This window comes from Coptis chinensis, chromosome 4 (genome assembly GCF_015680905.1).
Source record: "Coptis chinensis isolate HL-2020 chromosome 4, ASM1568090v1, whole genome shotgun sequence".
NCBI lineage: Eukaryota > Viridiplantae > Streptophyta > Magnoliopsida > Ranunculales > Ranunculaceae > Coptis > Coptis chinensis.
The window spans coordinates 7,395,488-7,413,859 of record NC_141459.1 but is presented as its reverse complement, the minus strand read 5'-3'; the positions used below and the strand labels follow the sequence as shown (position 1 = coordinate 7,413,859).

The 18,372-nt window shown below is 37.9% G+C and overlaps 2 protein-coding genes and 1 pseudogene across 3 annotated transcripts; 2 read left to right on the top strand and 1 right to left on the bottom strand.

The window, feature by feature from the left end:
• Window positions 1–1,735: 1,735 nt before the first annotated feature.
• LOC147501582 (histone-lysine N-methyltransferase, H3 lysine-9 specific SUVH6-like) lies at window positions 1,736–11,491 on the bottom strand (annotated as a pseudogene). The gene is made up of 2 exons (XR_015220877.1): window positions 9,777–11,491; window positions 1,736–2,156 (listed from the first exon to the last, which is right to left on the bottom strand). The product of XR_015220877.1 is annotated as a histone-lysine N-methyltransferase, H3 lysine-9 specific SUVH6-like (transcript).
• Window positions 11,492–14,186: 2,695 nt separating this feature from the next.
• LOC147501581 (uncharacterized) lies at window positions 14,187–15,119 on the top strand. Its single transcript, XM_086604341.1, has 2 exons — window positions 14,187–14,687; window positions 14,784–15,119. The coding sequence occupies exons 1-2, from the start codon at window positions 14,187–14,189 to the stop codon at window positions 15,117–15,119; spliced, it is 837 nt and encodes a 278-aa protein (XP_086460467.1).
• Window positions 15,120–15,185: 66 nt separating this feature from the next.
• Window positions 15,186–15,914, top strand: LOC147501580 (uncharacterized). The gene has a single exon (XM_086604340.1). It carries the CDS (start codon window positions 15,186–15,188, stop codon window positions 15,912–15,914), a length of 729 nt encoding a protein of 242 aa, XP_086460466.1.
• Window positions 15,915–18,372: the final 2,458 nt, after the last annotated feature.

The window sequence follows — 18,372 nt, the reverse complement described above, 5'->3', positions numbered from 1 at the left end:
GAGGCAACCTGAATACTGAGGTTGTTTTTTTCGTTTATAGGAAAAAGCTAGCTAGCTGGAGGGGTCAAATGAAGTGCGTTTTCTGCTTGTGAGTGAACAGAGGGAAAAAAACTGAGTGGGAATGAAAAAGACTGATAAATTACTTGTTTTGGGAATTGTGAGTGGGTTCCATGCAAATAGCGTTTTTTGTCTTATTACTTATTTGAGTAAGTTTATATTGTCAGGTAATAAATGGTGTAATGAAGAGACTATGAACTGGACTAACGTTGAAAACGATGGGAAAAAATGGACGACTACCAAGTCTATCTTCTCTATTCCTTCTTTGAATTGTGATGATAAATAGAGCTTTATAGTACTAACCAGTAACCACACCAAATGTGCTTTTTACTAGGCACACAATATATCCTAGTATATAGTTTGACTCACACAATATGCATTTTTTGAGAAAAATATATAACTTGAAAGAAAGTTGATGACTCAAGGGAAAACGGCCACTATGAAATAGGTAGATTTTAAAACACTATTGTGGAGCGGTGATCGTCCAATTCTTATTCAGAATAAGTTTGTAGACAGGCAATTATTTGATGTCCACGAGACCTCAAGTGCTTATTGTAGAGAGGCTGCCCGGAAAAACTGTTTACGCCCAAAAAAACTGTGTAACTGCCACAAATTATTTGGACCAATCAAGAGTTGTTGTTTGTGGACAAGCATGTCCACAAATTCGCTCTCATTCTTATTGTGTTGAAGGCTAGGGACCTAGAGTTGGATAAATATCCCTTAGGATGTTGCAGCGCATGCATCATGTATTAGCAGATTTGTCTTGATATTTATGTGGGAGTGTCGGGCAGACACGCCATCTCAAAGTTTAGATCAAATTTTATAAGTCTTCCAATCATCTTGCACTATTTTTTTTTCTTTTTAACAAATGTAAAAGCAAAGTAAGTAAGCCAGTCAATACATGCATCCGCAGGGCCATAAGTCCAACCCTAGCTATTATGAGATAGGGAATTACAAGATCTTGGTGCATTTCCGCCTCTTCAACGAAAAGATAAATTTCACACTGCTATTTTCTTCCTATTCATCTTCCCACAATTTTTCCTAATATGCGAGAGAAACAGAGTGTCATTTGACCAGAATTAATTCTGCCACTTCTTATGGTCTGATTAATTATGTCCCACTTCACATCAGCTACTAACTTCAAGAGCAAAAGCACCTTATGAACGTAACAAGCGTGTGGGCTCAAATGAGAAGATGCGATCATAATTCCAGTTAAATCTTACATTTGTATGGGGTCAGGCAAACCCCAACCTTTATTCAACAAGATAAATCTTACATTTGTCTCTTCTTCCGATCCAATATTCACCCACAGGACATACACTTACCTTCAAGCAACCTGTGAGTCCCTAGTACCTACAAGAGATTACACAGCATAAAAACTTAACAAGAAGAGAACTCAATCAATAAGAAGAAAAGAATGTGAAAATGAAATAAAAGCCCATTATATACATGAACTTTTTGTAGAATATGTAACTGAGTAACTCTTCCTTCGGCTATATTGAAGAGGATACTGTTCCTTCTTAGCAGATCCCTTGTACTGCGCGTCGCACAAGGATTACTGTAGTGCTCGAATCTTTTCCTTCTTTCGTAGTGTTCAATGACTTGAATCAGCAGCGCCAAATGTTCAACTGACATTTTTCAATGTGAATATGAGATTATCCAGCAGGAACAATTCATACATTTTTTTTTGCTAGGTGAGCACTGCGATTGTATCAAAGAATAAGAAAAGAGAAGATACAAGACATAAGAGAAAGCGAAGAAAAGACATGATAAGAAATTAAGAACCTAGAGATGGTTCTGCAATAGCTGGTCTAATTCAAACACACAATCAAAAAACACAATTGTTTACATAACAGACAGCTTGAGTCATGGAGATACACTTTTACGGTCAGTCAGTCAGACAGTATGTATCCAAGGTAAGAATATATCTCAAGTACAAGGCTCACTCCATCTTCAAATTGGTGCCTCCCTGCCAAATGCTAGTTTATATAGTTTTGAATGAGACTGCAAGTCCTATCACTACACAAAATTCCTCTCCTCAAATCTTGATGGCAAAAAGTTATTTGAGCACTTTGAATCAATTCCCATGACCTTGATACCTGAAATATCAAACAAGATGCGAGATTGAATTATTATATTGTAAGACAAATCAAGAACAGTAGGCAGTCCATCTTTGTGTCGTAAGTAGGAAAACTAAATGACAAGGATTTATTAGCATCCCAGAGGTAAATTCAGTGACAAGTGTTGTATGCAGATAAAAGAAAACAATAGAAGACAAGGACAGAATAACAGGTAATAACCAAAGTTAGGCTGTCCTTAAGGAAAAAGATTTAAGCCCCTTCCAATGGTGCGAGAAAGGCAACGATGGCGTCTTCCTCCACCGAGGATTCAATGGTTAACAGAGACTTTGCACTAGAAACGGACTACCCTCTAGAAACAAAAATATAACTCTCTCTCGGCGGCCGGGAAGAAGAGAAGAAGATTTAAGTAATTGAAGACTTAACTGTTTCGTGTAGGGTGGAGAGAAGGGAGTATCCTCTGTTTCGCTGGTGTGTATGGAGGCAGCACGACTTATGTCTTCTCTCTCAATATAGAAGCAGCAGCAGCACTGTATACACGAGTTCTCTCTTCTGCGTCTCTCTCTCTCTCTCTGTTCTGTGATTAATCTCTCTTATGAACACAGCAGTGTTTATATAGAGGTATGATCGAATCATAGATGGAGAAGGACACCTCTCTAATTCGGTTTCACAAAACCAAATCGAAGTAGAACTCTAGCAAGCCGAAACTTGCTGCAAAACCAGTTTAGGGAATTGATAATCCACTACCCAAGCCCAAGCCCAAGCGCGACGCGACTCGGGGCGGGCGGGCGCGCGCGTGTGTGGCTTTGGGTGAGTCCTCCCTCCTAACACAAAAGCCTTTGTACCCTAAGGGCACGCCCTTATGTTAGAGGTTCACCTCAAATACCTCACTTTCTAGTGGTGGTTCATCAATGTGGGACTAAACAACACACAAGTATTTGAAATACACATGAAGATTCCAACAATCCCCCACTATTTCAAAATACTTATAGTCCCCCACTATTTTGGAATAGGATATTACAAAAGAAATGGGTTAACGAAATGCCAGAGAGAATCGAAAAAAACAATGCATAAGATCTTGGTGCTTTTAGGGCTTGAACCCGGTCATAGGGTAACATGTCTTATAATACGTGAAAGTGGTGGATTAAAAATCTTTGAACCAACATTCCCTTGTAGTAAAATAGAGGACATGCACCCACATTGATTTTTCATTATATGCCGTTACTCAGATTGTTTTTGTTTTTGGCCCTTGCGCTACGTGTTATGTGAATGCTCTAGAGTATTTGCACGAATACTCATAAGAACCGACCAGTTCTACATTCACGTAGGTGGATATCCATCAAGTGTACATAGCGGTTAAAATACACTATCTCATAAAAATAATGGACTATGGATTCCATTAAGAGTAAAATAACTCATCCTTTTTTTCTCTCATTGCTATTCAAGTTATACAAAATATACAATAATGCTATCTAGTCATAGGGTGGGGCGTCTCAAAAAGAAAGACAATAGCATACCGAACGGCGAGGTGACTTGTTTTTCCCTTTGAACCTAATTCATGGGATCTCCAATCACATAGGTGGGGTTGCCGTCGATTAAAGCCCTCTATCTAAGGCAAAAGTCCCATCCCCTCGACGTATCAACCACTTGTCTCTGTTAAGTGGCTTTGTCGGGAGGATCGGCCAAATTTAACTCGACCTCACATAATCTAGAGCCACAACTCCGTGATTTCAGCCGGTACTTTATAGACTGTAGTCTCGGGGCGAATATGCCTCTTTTCCCATTATATAATTTGCTCTTTGCCTTTGCTATTGCGGCTGACATCCTGATGCATAGATGCGGTGGAGGCGGTTTTGTACCAATAGGAAGATCGCCAAGAGGTTTCTAAGCCACTCGACCTCGGACTTGCTTTATCTAAAGCAATAAGCTCGGACTCCATGGTTGAGCGAGCTATCAAGGTCTGCTTAGAAGATTTCCAAAGCGCACCTCCACCTAGGGTGAAAATATAACCACTAGTGGACTTGATATCATGAGAATCAGATATCCAGTTTGCATCACAATAACCCTCTATCACAGGTGGAGTTTGTCTAAACCTTATGCCGTAATTCATTGTTCCTCTCAAGTACTTGGCTAATCTCTCTAACGCACTCCAATGTTCCTGACTAGGACAATGAGTGTATCTGCTTAGCCTGCTAACTGCATAAGCAATGTCAGGTCTAGTGCAATTCATCAAGTACATGAGACTACCAATAATTTGGGCATATCTAGAATGTTGAGCATTTTTCCTCAGTTCACTATTTGCCTCATAAGGTGTCGACACAGGCTTACTATCATAAAAGTTAAACTTCTTCAAAAACTTCTCAACATAATGCTCTTGTGAAAGCGTATAGCCATCACTATTTCTGATGATTTTGATTCCAAGAATCACATCAGCTTCTCCCAAATCCTTCATTTCAAATTGGGAGGATAAAAACATCTTGGTGTTTCTCACAACATCAAGGCTAGGACTCATGATTAACATGTCATCCACATATAGACAGATAATCACATATGAATTCACATCAAAAGATTTGAAGTAAATACATTTATCAGCATCATTTATGTGATATCCATTAGACATCATGACACTGTCAAACTTTTCATGCCATTGTTTTGGCGCTTGTTTCAACCCATATAAAGACTTAACTAACTTGCATACCTTATGCTCATTCCCCGTACTATCGTTTCCCTCGGGCGCATCATATATATTTCTTCATCAAGATCACCATTCAAAATGCGGTTTTACATCCATTTGATGAATAAATAAATTATGAATAGTAGCTAGAGCCATTAGAACTCTTATAGAAGAAATCCTAGTTCACGGGGAGCATAAGTATCAAAATAGTCAATGCCTTTCTTACGGGAGAACCCCTTGACTACAAGTCTAGCCTTGTATTTCTCAATGGAACCATCTAGTTTCAATTTCTTTTTGAAGATCCACTTGTAACGATAGGTTTAAGCCCGGAGGTAGATCAACTATCTCCCATGTGTGATTAGCTATAATCGAATCTAGTTCTCGAGTGTATAGCATCCTTCCGTAAAGGAGCATCTCGAGAACCGATTGCCTCATTATCGTCCACGGGATCATCATCAAGAAGAAATGTGTAAAAGTCATCACCAAAATTGGTGGATTTCTGTCTCTTTTTACTCTTCCGAATTTCTTGTTCAGAAATTTCAGGATCTGTTGATTGTTGTTCACTAGGAGCTACCAACCTCTCAATGCCAATTTTCAAAGGAAACAAATTCTCAAAGAAATCAGCATTTTTACTCTCTATAATAGTGTTAGCATCGACAAGGTTATTATCAGATTTTACTACTAAAAATCTATATGCAGCACTATTATGAGCATAACCAATGAACATACAATCAACAGTTCTAGGTCCCAATTTTCTCTTTTTAGGTTCGTTCACAAGAACCTTAGCAAGACACCCCCACATTTTTAAATATGTCAGGTTAGGTACATGACCTTTCCATAACTCATATGGTGTCTTATTCCCTGTTTTCTTGTTGGGTATCCTATTACGTATATATGGCAAGCGGATAGGATTGCTTCCCCCACAAGTTCGGGGAAGCTCCGAAACTTACAAGCATAGCATTCATCATCTCTTTAAGTGTTACTTTTTTTCTTTTCGGCTACTCCATTAGACTCAGGAGAGTATGGTGGAGTAGTCTCATGAATAATGCCACTCTTGTCACAAAAGTCCTGGAAGGGGTTAGACTCATATTCTCCACCCCTATCAGACCGAAGTCTCTTAATCTTACAGTTAAGCTGGTTTTCAACTTCAGCTTTGTACTTGAGAAACATCTCACCTGCCTCATGCTTGTGTCTAAGTAAATATACCATGGTGTACCTAGAGAAGTCATCTATGAATGTAATATAATAAAACTTCCCCCCTCTAGACATGGTACTTCTGAATTCACCCAAATCCGTATGAATAAGAGTTAGTAATCCATCTAGACCACGATTCTACGAGGGTTTCTTCGTGGCTTTAGTCTCAAAGACATATCTCACATTTATCATTAGAAAAATCAGAAATATTAGACAATAAACCACATGCTTTCATCCTTTTCATATCTTGAACATTCACATGTCCTAGTCTACCATGCCATATATTAAAAGAGTCAAGCAAATAAGCGTATGCATTCATCCTTATTAATAATAATGTTGTCAAGTACATTCAACATGAAAAGACCCTTTGTTATTACAATAACCTTTACCAACAAAACCCTCATTCTTTGTCGAACAAACTTGTCACTCTCAAAAGTCACCTTGGCCTTGACTTTTCCCAGTAGGGACCACGAAAATCAAATTCCGGCGAATCTCGGGAACATGAAGAACATTACTAAGTGAAAAGGTTTTCCAAAAGTTAACTTCGGAAGAACCTTACTGTTCCCTCAACGAGAAATAGACCTAGAGTCACCCATATAGACCTTTTCATCTTTCACTAGTATGTAATCGAGAAGGCTTCAACATCACCACCAGGCGTGGCGGGTGGCACCGAATCTAGTACCCAGTTCCTCTTCCCGGTGGCTATGAACACTTGTGACACGACAAAGAAGAACAATATCATCTCCCTCAACTAGATTAGCATTGGGAGGATCATCGGTGTCTTTCTTGTGTATGCACGACCGAAAAGCCCTATGTCGGGTTTACCCACAACATAACAATTTCCATTGCGATTACCACTCCTTTTAAAAGAAGTGTCTTTGACCTTGAAATTCTTATTTTTGTTGGACTTACGCTTCTTAGAGGTTTTGTTAGATTTCTTTGGGATTACCTTCAACGATATTGGCTTTAGAATGAAATTCCTTAGACAACACCTCATCCCGAGTCTTGTTCTTTTCCTCTATGTGAATGTGAATGATCACATCCTCAAGAGTCATCTGCTTCGCTTTATGCTTCATACTATTTTTATAGTGTTTCCAAGACTTCGGGGAGTTTCTCAATCAAACATCCAAGAACAAAGGATTGGGTAAATTAATACCCTCGGTTTTCAAATCATTAATCGGCACATGAAAATCATGGATTTGAGGCGTTACATCTCTATCCTCCTCTCATATGGAACTTTAGAAAATTCTCAATAGCATATTTAAATTACCAAAGATCCTCTATTATGTATTTCTTGTTCAAACTCTCCCATATATCATGTGCATTCTTATTTGAACAATAAATATCAAAAATCTCATTGGACAAGGTACTAAAAATAGCATGACGACATACCTTATTCCCATTGAGCCAAGCGGCTTGATTTCTTTTCGAAATCATTAGAACCCTCCATGGGTCTTTGTATCGATGAGATACTTTGCATAGTTGAGTACATCTAGGGCTGTGAACACCCTTTCTCTCCATCGAAGTGTGAACCATTTGAAGGATTCAATCTTTGACACATTGGGTAAATTTCGAGCATTCATATAGACGAAGTTACTTCCATGACTCCAGAATTGGTTTCTTTGATCGGCGTGGTGTCAACAGGTGTAGACATCTTGATCTTTCCTTAAGATTGTTGTATGCAGATAAAAGAAAACAATAGAAGACAAGGACAGAATAACAGGTAATAACCAAGGCGCGGATTAGGCTGTCCTTAAGGAAAGATTTCGCCCCTTCCAATGGTGTGAGGATTCAATGGTTAAGCAGTCTGACTTTGCACTAGAAGAAGATTTAAGTAATTGAAGACTTAACTGTTTCGTGTATCCTCTGCACGAGTTCTCTCTCTCTGTTCTGTGATTAATCTCTCTTATGAACACAGCCCGGGCGGGCGGGCACGCGCGCGTGTGTGGCTTTGGGTGAGTCCTCCCTCCTAACACAAAAGCCTTTGTACCCTAAGGGCACGTCCTTATGTTAGAGGTTCACCTCAAATACCTCACTTTCTAGTGGTGGTTCATCAATGTGGGACTAAACAACACACAAGTATTTGAAATACACATGAAGATTCCAACAACAAGTACCTGACAAGTCATCATTATTGACTTCTAAGTTTTGAACATCATGTCAGCATGGACGCAGAAAAAATCGTGTTAACTTCAATAACTGATGTAGAGAGGTTTCATACATGGGGCCATCAAAGTTTGATGTAAGCCACCTTCAAGGATCTATTACTTGCAATGAAACTCATTGTCGGACATGGAGATGCAGCAAAAGATATACTGTTAAATATTTAGAGTTGTTTTTTTAAACATCAACATCTGAAGAATACAAGCAAAAGTCATTGGGGAAAATACTTAAAAAGAGATGCTACGAGGGCTACCCCATGCTAAAGTAACCAAACAAATTAACATAGAGGGTAGCGGGAAGAATCCACCCTGTTTGAGGATCTACAGATCTATATACAACCTTAACTGATGACGTAATCAAGAATTACAGCCCCATCACAGTAAGGACTTTCCTATTGCTAAAATCAATATATAGAAAGAGTTAACATGCAAAATAAGTTAGGATCCTTTGATGAGGAACAACTTAGTACTCCAACAAAGATAACAATTTTCCCTCTGGTGTATGAACTAAATAGATTCCTTGATAAATCCATCCAAGCAATGACCATGACTCAGTTTATTGAATTACCTTGTAAAACAGAGAAACTCATTTTGAACATTATAACGATATATATGGCAGAAACATATATTAGAGGAAGGTAGTGGGAATTTAGGAGGCCATCTTCCTCGCTTGGAGATGGATGCAGCACAACTACAGGATCACCATTCATTAGTTAGTATAGCTGCCACCAAGTGAACCCTCCTAAGCTACATCCAGTATGCCGTCTATAATCATCCTTTTCGTCAGAGGAAACATAATCATATTATATCATTATATGTACTTCATGATCTTACTTTTTAGAAACTATACCTTTATGTTCTACCTCCTTAAACTTTATTAATTTCGGAAGACCCCTAGCAGATTTTATTATAGTTGTTTATTATCTATTATAGACCAAAACATTGACATCACTTTCACTTTGAGTATGTAGACCTCATATACAACAAGCATTAACTCCCCTTACTGCTAAGAAATAACAATTGAGTAGTCCTATAAAACTTCAATTCCTAGAGTTAATCAAGGTTTGACCAGATCGTGCTCACCTTATGCGATGAGGAAAGTTTCTACATGCTCTTTTCAGGAATAATCTAATTCTTGAGTGTACTACTGATTAAAATCAGATGTAGGCAAGGTGTAATAGAGGATTCTTTAAAATCAGATGTTCTATATATGGCAACATCAGCATTACAAAAAGTTATCAGCTAAGCAATGCACGCAGAGGCAAAGTTGTGGGGAACTACATACTGTTCTGGAAATTCAGAATAAGATGGATATCGATAAAGAAAATTGAGACATTTTTCGAAGATTGGGAAGCACGTGCCAGTCTATTAGGAAAAGAAAAGCCAAATCTTAAATAACAAAAAGAAATCACAATAATTTTGCCATGGGAAAAAAAATTCACAATTGCAAGTAGAATGGCAACTGTGGGAAAATAATAGCAGTAACTCCTCAATATTATGAGAATATTTATGAAAACCTCATTAGCTACGACAATTAGGTATTATAGTAGGCAAACCTTAAGATGCAAAGGTTTCCACTTAAAAAACAACGACAGCAAAATTTCAACTTACCTGAAAAATCAAAATGCTTCTTCAACTACCATCTTCCTAATACATCCTGCATCCCGAAGATCCACAATAGCATTCCTTTTTCTTGATATTTCCATTGGATTCATCAACTTGATCCAACAGCATATTTTAATGGTATGTCAGCTCCTGCAAAAGGAGGAATATTCTCAGCAGCAAACAGCATTATGTGCGGCATTCTCTTGTCATCGTGATCGGAAAGGACATTTTGTGCACACAGATTTGGTGAACAACTGTGATTTATGAATCTCCCCACGCTTCCATATTGTGCTGCGTCGATTGTGAAGCCAGAAACATCCTCCACAACTTTGAACGAAGAATTGGATTTTAAGTTGGAGGGTAGCTTGGAGAGTTTACTGGAAACAGCATGGTCATTATAGTTATGTCCAATAACGAACAGATATTCATCATGGCCAATTCTTTGTTCAGCTTCATTATCTTGGAACAACTCCCCCGTATACTCGCATATCAAGCTCCCTTAGGAGATGGAAGTTAATGATCTGACTCCCAATCCCTTAGATTCAGTCTTGAAAAGCTCTAGCTGAAACTTGATACCATGTTGGCTGACTCTATTATAGCATGATGGAGGGCACTTGCATCTAGGGCCACACTCATAAACGAGGGGCTTCACTTCCACAATCGCCCCATTAAAATTGAACGGGATTTGCCCTCCATTTTTAATGGCACACAAGCATTTTGAACTTAAGCATCCACCAGTGCAGTCACATCCTCGTAGAAGGGGGTAGGTTTATAAGCATCATCTTTGTTATGTATTTAAACTGAGGGGGTCTCCCATCATCTATTCTATTGACAGCACCAATGGGTATGTTCTCTTTCCCTTTAGAAATATCTTTTGCACAAAGGCCCACACGTACACTTGCTTTTTTTTACTGCTTCTGTTCTGTTATGGCAAGCTCGGGCTGCCCAGCCATTCTTCTCAGTTGAAACTTAAAGACCTTATTTCCGTAACGGCCTTGCTCTGTCCAATACTTCTCCACCAAATACAAACCATCGCAGGTGAATATTCCAGCCATACTAATCCTTGCATCCAGTGACGCATTGCCCTTCCCTTCTTTATATCCCCGGATAACTCTGACAGGAGTTCCTTCGTCCATGCTGTTCTTCAATGCCAGGTTTCCTCGAACAAGCTTTTGATCTGTATCAATCTTATTGCCACGTACTGGAGCTCCTCCTTGACCAGAATATACCAAGACATCAGTACTGCCCATGTCGTCATCATAGCCCCCAGAAGCGACAATACTAGTAGCCACAATCGTACCATGTCTATGCATATAGTCTATTCCACCCTGATAGGGACGATGTAACCCAATTATAGATAGCTCCACCCTGTAATGAAACTCATCACCGACCTCAACTCCGTGGTCAATACCTAAGATCTGGTTCCCGGTGTTGACCCATTTGTTCTTCTCTCTCACTATCTTTGCGGCTTCTAGATAAATCTGTCTGAATCCAATTTCCTCTTTCGGCTTTCCTTCGTCATCCCGCAAGAGCCTCCTACATATAATTTGAAACAGACGAAGGCTTTCCCTAACCTTGTTACGCATAACACCTGCCTCGGTGCTGTTACCATTAACAACCAAAGTGAATCGAATTGAGCTCGAAACCCTGTTTTTTTTATCTTTGAACAAAAGTACTATCATCTTTTTCATCAACGTCAGAATGGTAATCCTCAACCTCATTATTTTCTCTTCTGAAACTAACTTTGGAAGTATCCCGCGCCACAAATTCATGCTTCGTAGGTATGCCTTTTACTGTATCCTGCGTAAAGATCACTTTCCCCTACTTCCATGGGCATTCTAAAGCAGCCATTAGACCCTGTACAACCTCTCTTTCATCCGAAGGTTCCAAGATAAAATCCTTACCAAATTGAAGTTTATATACCGGACGCCTTTCATATACTGACTTCCCAAAAGTACTTCTTCTGCCACTCGAGTTATTGTTGAGATTCACAGACTCCCTACGCATTTTCTCCCTATAAAATCTGAGCCCTTTATCAACCTTGTTATTAGAGTAAGGGGACTTGAAATATAATGGAGGCAATGCGTTTTTACGTGAAGGCTTGAAAAATATTTTCTCCGTATCATCATGCAATTTATAACCCCTCATGGTATCAGTCAAGTTCTTCGACAAGTCTGACGTTTTAGGCTCGTAGTTCCCTGAAGGATTTACCATACTTTCCAAACCACTCTTCACAAACATCTAATATGAAAATCAAATATTTGACTAAAAAATGTAACCAAAACAACTATGTACTTACCCAGAGTTAAACTTCATAACAATGTTCATGTGTGAAACATACTTTAAACAGAGGAGAGAAACAATGTGTGATGAGTTCTTTTACGAAATGAGACCCTGAGTGTGTTTAGAGAGCGAACCTGATGAGTGAGGTTGTTCATTTCATTTTGTTTTTAGATAACGATAGCTAGCGGGTTGAACTGAAGTGGCCAGAGGGGGAAAAAAAAGAGAGTGCTGGTCGTAGTACAGTCGTAGAAAGAGTGGGAAAGAAAAATACTGACAAAATTAGTTATTTTGGGTAATGTGAGTGGGTTACGCGCAAATCGCGTTTTTTGTCTTATTACTTGTTTGGGTAAGTTTATATTTCCAGGGAGTAAATTGATATTTTGATAGTAATTTTACTTTTTCTACGGCGTGTCTGGCACGGTGATAAAAGATATAATAATGAAGACTTTTTTTTTTTTTGGGTTTTTTAGACTCCCCCCTTTCAAAGATGAATAAGACTTGCCCTCCAAATTCAGGGAAATTAGACTTGTCCCCAAACTCAGACTCCGTCTAAGTCAATACAGTTTGACCGTCATCTCTTTGTGAAATGTCCAAACTACCCTTTCGCGTGTAAAATTACCTAAATAGCCCCTTGACTTCACAAGACCAAGTTTTATTTTGAAAAATAAAAGGACACGTGTAAACATCTTGTTCACTCCGATCAACAGTCCAGATTGCATCTAAATTACGATCCCTAAAATTCACGCTCTCTCATTTTTAAAGCGGAAAAAGGTGAAGTGACTCTAGCTTTCATTGTTTGTGTTGAGTCATGGTGTTAGAGTGTGGATTCATATTGTTTTAGTGTTAGTCTTCATAGCAAGTGTTGTTTGTTGTCATTTTCAACTGTCAATCTGTTGCGACTTGAAGAGGAGAAGCAAAGATGAATTTTTACTACAATTTGTAGGTAATTATATTACGTTTTAAAGTTGTTTTAAATATTTTTGGTGGAATATGTTGATTTGGTACCTAGGAAATCGAGAAAGATAACAATTTTATGCATGCAATTTAAATTTGTATATAATTTTGACAATTTCGATTCAAAGATATAATTTTGGTTTTTTATGAATGGAAGTGGGGTTGGTATGTTTAAAGTTTGTTAAAATTTTAAGGGTTTTAAAGTTGTATGTTAAAGGGGGGGGGGGGGACATATCTAAATTTATGTTAACATTTATGTTTGTATTACAGAAATGGGTGATAGGAAAATTTTGAAGATACATTATGTTGGGTTGTTTTCAAAAAGAAGAAATGGAGAGAAATTGTCACATTTGCATTATAGATCAAAATATCCAGTTAAGGAAATGCTTGATGTTAATAGTGATGAGTTGAATATGATAGACTTTTCTACAGATGTTAGTCTACCTAGTCACATGTCAAAGTTGGATTATATGAACATTAAGTTGTTTTATCTTGTTAGTAGTAAGCAAGTGTATGTAAATAGTGATAGTGGTCTTTTAGGAATGTTTGATTTGTTAGTTGTTGATGATGAAGGGTATTGTCATGTATTTGTGGAGAATGATATGGGTGAAAGTGATGTTCCACCATCTCAAGAATATGATGAAACAATGTGTACGCTAATGGATTTAAAAAAATTGATTAAGAAGAGGGCTTTGAATGCAAATGACAAGGGGAATTCCATGCAAAAGAAGAAAAAGAGTTTTAATCACAAGGGATTTGGTAGTAAGCAAAATAAGAAGAGTGGTAAGGACAAGGGAGAAGCAAAGGGAAAGAAGATAAGTACATCACATATGAAGGATAAAGGCGTACTAGTTGATGAGGAAGATAGCTAGCTTCTAGGCTGAAATTAGTATTTTTAATAAGTTTTCTGATGAAGAAATGGATACTGAGCTGCCAGAGTATGTGGATATACCAGGACCTACAACAGATGATCCAGTAGAGATTGATGTTGAGGTTGGGTTTAGAAACCCACCTAGACAACCTAGGGAGCCTCAGATTGATTAGCTTGATCCTGATGAGGGATACCACAATACAAACTCATCAGATGAAGAAATAGAGTGGCAGCAGCCAAGGAGTGATGAGTTTTACAATTTTGTATATGAAACCTCCAATGTGTATGTGGATGAAGGAGAGATAGTTATGCCAACATGTTCTGATGAATGGAAAGTTGGCATGGAGTGGCCTGACATTGAAACTCTAAGGCATGAAATTTCAGATTATTACATAAAGAATAGATTTGAAGTTGATATGAGGATTGTCAATGAAAGGTACAGGATTAGAGCTAAATGTAAGGGTAGTTACAAGGGTAAAAACTGCCCTTGGGTTGCTTATTGGAGACTGAGGCCTGATACCTTCACAATGAGATTAAATACATTTGTAAATGAACATATATGTTCTGCTGATCTAGAACTGGAGAATGGGATGGCTGATGCAAATTGGGTTGCAAGAAAGATTGCACCACAGATGAAGGTACATTACAAGACCATGTTTCCAAGATTTATCATGGCTGAAGTTATTAGAGGAGATTTTCATGTTAGTATTAGCTATTGGACTGCTTGGCATGCAAGGTTGAAATGTTTGCAAGATATTCATGGTGACTATGGAGCAAGTTATAACATGTTGCTTGTGCTATGTGATCAGGTATGTAATTTATACCCTTATTTATATTTGTAAATAATTTGGTTGTTTATCATAATAGTATTTGAACTATTTCAAATGTTTACTAGCTTGATACAGATTTTGAAAAATAACCCAGGATCCAAAGCATGTTATTCTAGAACTGATGGTACTTTGAAATTTGAAGATATGTGTGTTTGTTTTCCTGCTTCTTTGCATGGTTTCTTGAATGGTTGTAGACCTATCATAGGACTAGATGGATGTTTTATGAAGGGGAAGTATGGAGGGCAATGCTTAAGCATGGTGGCCTTGGATGGAAACAATGGCTTGTTTCATGTGGCCATTTATATAACTAGGTCTGAGAATAAAGATAGTTGGATTGGGTTTTTGAATATAATGAAGAATTATGGAATAGATGAACATATGGAACCTGTGACATTCATTTCAGATAGATAGAAAGGATTGGTTGAGGCTCTGGCACATGAATTTCCTAGGAATCCCCATAGATTTTGCTTTAGGCATATGTTCAAGAATTTCAAAAAGTACTTTAAAGCCAAATACTTAGAGACTATAGTTTGGGGTGCAGCTAAGTGTTATAAGAAGATAGAGTTTGAAAAGTTAATAGAGAAGCTAGGAAGAGAATGTAAGGAAGCCAAAGCATGGTTGCTACAAGAAGATGTGGAATGTTGGGTTAGGTCACACTTTGATCTTACTACAAAGTGTGATCATATTAGTAACAACTTCTCTGAGTCTTTTAACAATTGGATATTGGAACTGAGGGATAATCCAATAGTTCATTTTGTTGATAAGTATCATACATTGTTAATGTCTTTTATGTACAAGAGGAGAGAAAAGGCCAAGGAATGGGATGAGGATGGTCTAGTTCCACAAGTGGAAAAGAGAATCAAAGAATTGATAAAAAAAAAAGTCCATAGGTATCATGTGGAGTCAAGCAATGAGGTGGTGATAAGTGTTAAAACTGAAAATGGAACTAGATTTTGTGTGAACTTAATTGACCATGAGTATAGCTGTATGAGGTGGCAGTTATCTGGTATAGTTTGTGTACATGCAGTGGCAGTATTGTATCCAAGGAGAGTGTATTGGAAAGAATATTGTAGTAGCTATTATTGGGTGTCAACCTACAAGCTTGCTTACATAGGACACATCATGCCAATGCCTGATATGTCTGAGTGGCCTATGAATTGTGTAAGTTGTAGTCTATCTGTAATTAATGATTGTGCAGTTTTCTAATCTCAAAAGGACTAACATATATCTTGTATGTATGATCTTGAATGAAAGACAAATCATGCCACCTCCATATTTCAGAGGCATTAGGAGGCCCAAAAAGGCAAGGACTAGAGGAGCAGATGAAGAAGTTAATCCCAACAAGCAAATCAGACTTTGTTCTAAATGCAAACAACCAGGACACAATGCTAAGACTTGTAAAGGTCTACCTGCTGCAAAGAAAGATAAGCATGGCAAAAAATCGTAAGAGAAAACTCAAGCATCACAAGCTTCAGCTCTTGTTCCAGAGGAAGCTCTATAATCCATTGAAGCATCAAAAGCATCATCTCCTACTCAAGCATCATCATCAAAAGCAGCAAAGAGGGTTTGTTTTAAGTGCAATCACCCAGGACACAATGCCAAGACTTGTAAAGGTCTTCCTACTGCAAAGAAAGATAAGCATGGCAAAAAATCTCAAGAGGAAACTCAAGCATCACAAGCTTCAGCTCCTGTTCCAGATGAAGCTAAAAAATCCACTCAAGCATGACAAGTATCAGCTCTTGTTCTTGAGGAAGCTCTAGAATCCACTCAATCAGCATCATCAAAAGCATCACAGAAGGGTATGTAAGAAGAAGTATGTAGAATCAACTTCTGAAGGACCAGCTCCTACTGAAACATCCAAAGCAAAGTCCTCAACAAAATCCAAAATGTCTACAACAAAGTCAACTACTAAAGCAGCTCCAAAATCAAGTTTGCAAGCATCTCAGGCTTCATCATCAACTCCTCAATCAACAGCTCAGCCTGCAACTCTGACTTTTGGACCACCAAGAGTAAGAAGATAAAAAATTGCTCGAAGTTTTTAAGGTATATTTTGTAATTGTTTTAAGTTACAATATGCTTACAATATGCTCCCCATGTCAGACCCTAGTTGATTAACTTAAAATTATGTTATGTATTGTTATCAGGCACTAGAACAAAGGCACACATTTGGTGATTTCTTGTCTAAGCAATCAGGCAAGTCATCCACCAGTGTGCTTGAAGCAGCCGAGCTGACATTTATTGCTGGGGGAACTGTCAGGGCACCAATAGCAACCAAAAGGCCAAGGCCACATGGACCAGGATCAACTCCATTTATGCCAGCAGGACTAGCATCTCAACCTTGGGTGCCACCAGGACAAGTGGGGATGCACCATTCAAACCAACTAAGAAAATACTGCCTCCTCTTGCTCTCGGCCCCTTGCCAACATCAAGGAAGAAGTTTCAAGTTGTCAGACCCAAGTGATGTGGGTCTGTATAGGAGTGGAGTGAATTATTTTGTTAGTAACTCATGTCAGATATTTTGTTAAGGTTATGCTCAAGGTTTATTTTTGTTAGTAACTCATGTCAGAAATTTGGTTAAGGTTATGCTTAAGGTTTTTTTTTTGTTAGTAACTCATGTCAGACATTTGGAGTGAATTTACTCAAGGTTATGCTAAAGGTTTTTACTCATGATATTTGGTTGTTTTGTTTTGGTACCCTTGTTATTTGGTTGTTTATGTTGTTTTGTTTTGGTCACTATGAGTTTGAAGCTTCTGTGTAAGCACTAGCTACTTTGGATAGAAGAAACATGTCAGACCCTATTTGGCCTCATGTAAGCACTCATGTCAGACCATATTTTGCTTTCTTATTCAATTGAAGGTTTTTACCATGTCAGACCATATTAAGCAGTCAAAGAACTTTAACATCATTTGGTTCTGTTGTTTCCATTTGGTTTCATTTTACCATGTCAGACCATATTTTACAACTGCTTCAATATTGGTGTAAATGTAGAGTTAATCTCGACAGCTGCAGCAATGTGCATGACCTAAACAAAAAACTCATTAGCATACAACGTACAAAGACCACAACAGAAAACCAAACATACCACTCTATGGAAAATGGCAAACAAGAAACCTAACATTCAAATAACAATGTGTTATAAGAAAATAAAACAGACAACTCAAGATACTCAATCAGACTTCATGAAAACCATTCTTCAAAAGACTATATCTTGATAACTAGGCTAACACCAATCTCAAAAAGGGTTTTCACATTCATTCACCATCAGGAAAATCAAAAAATCAAGTTCGAGCAAGCTATCAAAAAATCAAGGGTAAAGACCATATCTATTTCAAGCTATTTCAAAAAACACAGAACTTTAACAACATTTTCATTTCCATTTCCATTTTACAGAGTGCTCAAAACATAAAACACAACATTACAACATCAAAACAAAACATTACAACATCACTTCATCTGTTCTTAACAACATCAAAACAAAACATTACGCCCTAATTTCTTAACAACATTACAACATCACTTCATCTGTTCTTAACAACATCAAAACAAAGCATTACTCCCTAACTTCTTAACAACATTACAACATCACTTCATCTGTTCTTAACAACATCAAAACAAAACATTACTCCCTAACTTCTTAACAACATTACAACATCACTTCATCTCT

Excerpts from the sequence above, each read along its gene's own strand:
- LOC147501581 (XM_086604341.1), top strand. The coding sequence starts at position 14,187 with ATGCCAACATGTTCTGATGAATGGAAAGTTGGCATGGAGTGGCCTGAC. Across the intron at positions 14,688-14,783 it reads TGCTTGTGCTATGTGATCAG|ATTTTGAAAAATAACCCAGG; the intron begins GTATGTAATTTA and ends AGCTTGATACAG.
- LOC147501580 (XM_086604340.1), top strand. The coding sequence starts at position 15,186 with ATGTTCAAGAATTTCAAAAAGTACTTTAAAGCCAAATACTTAGAGACT.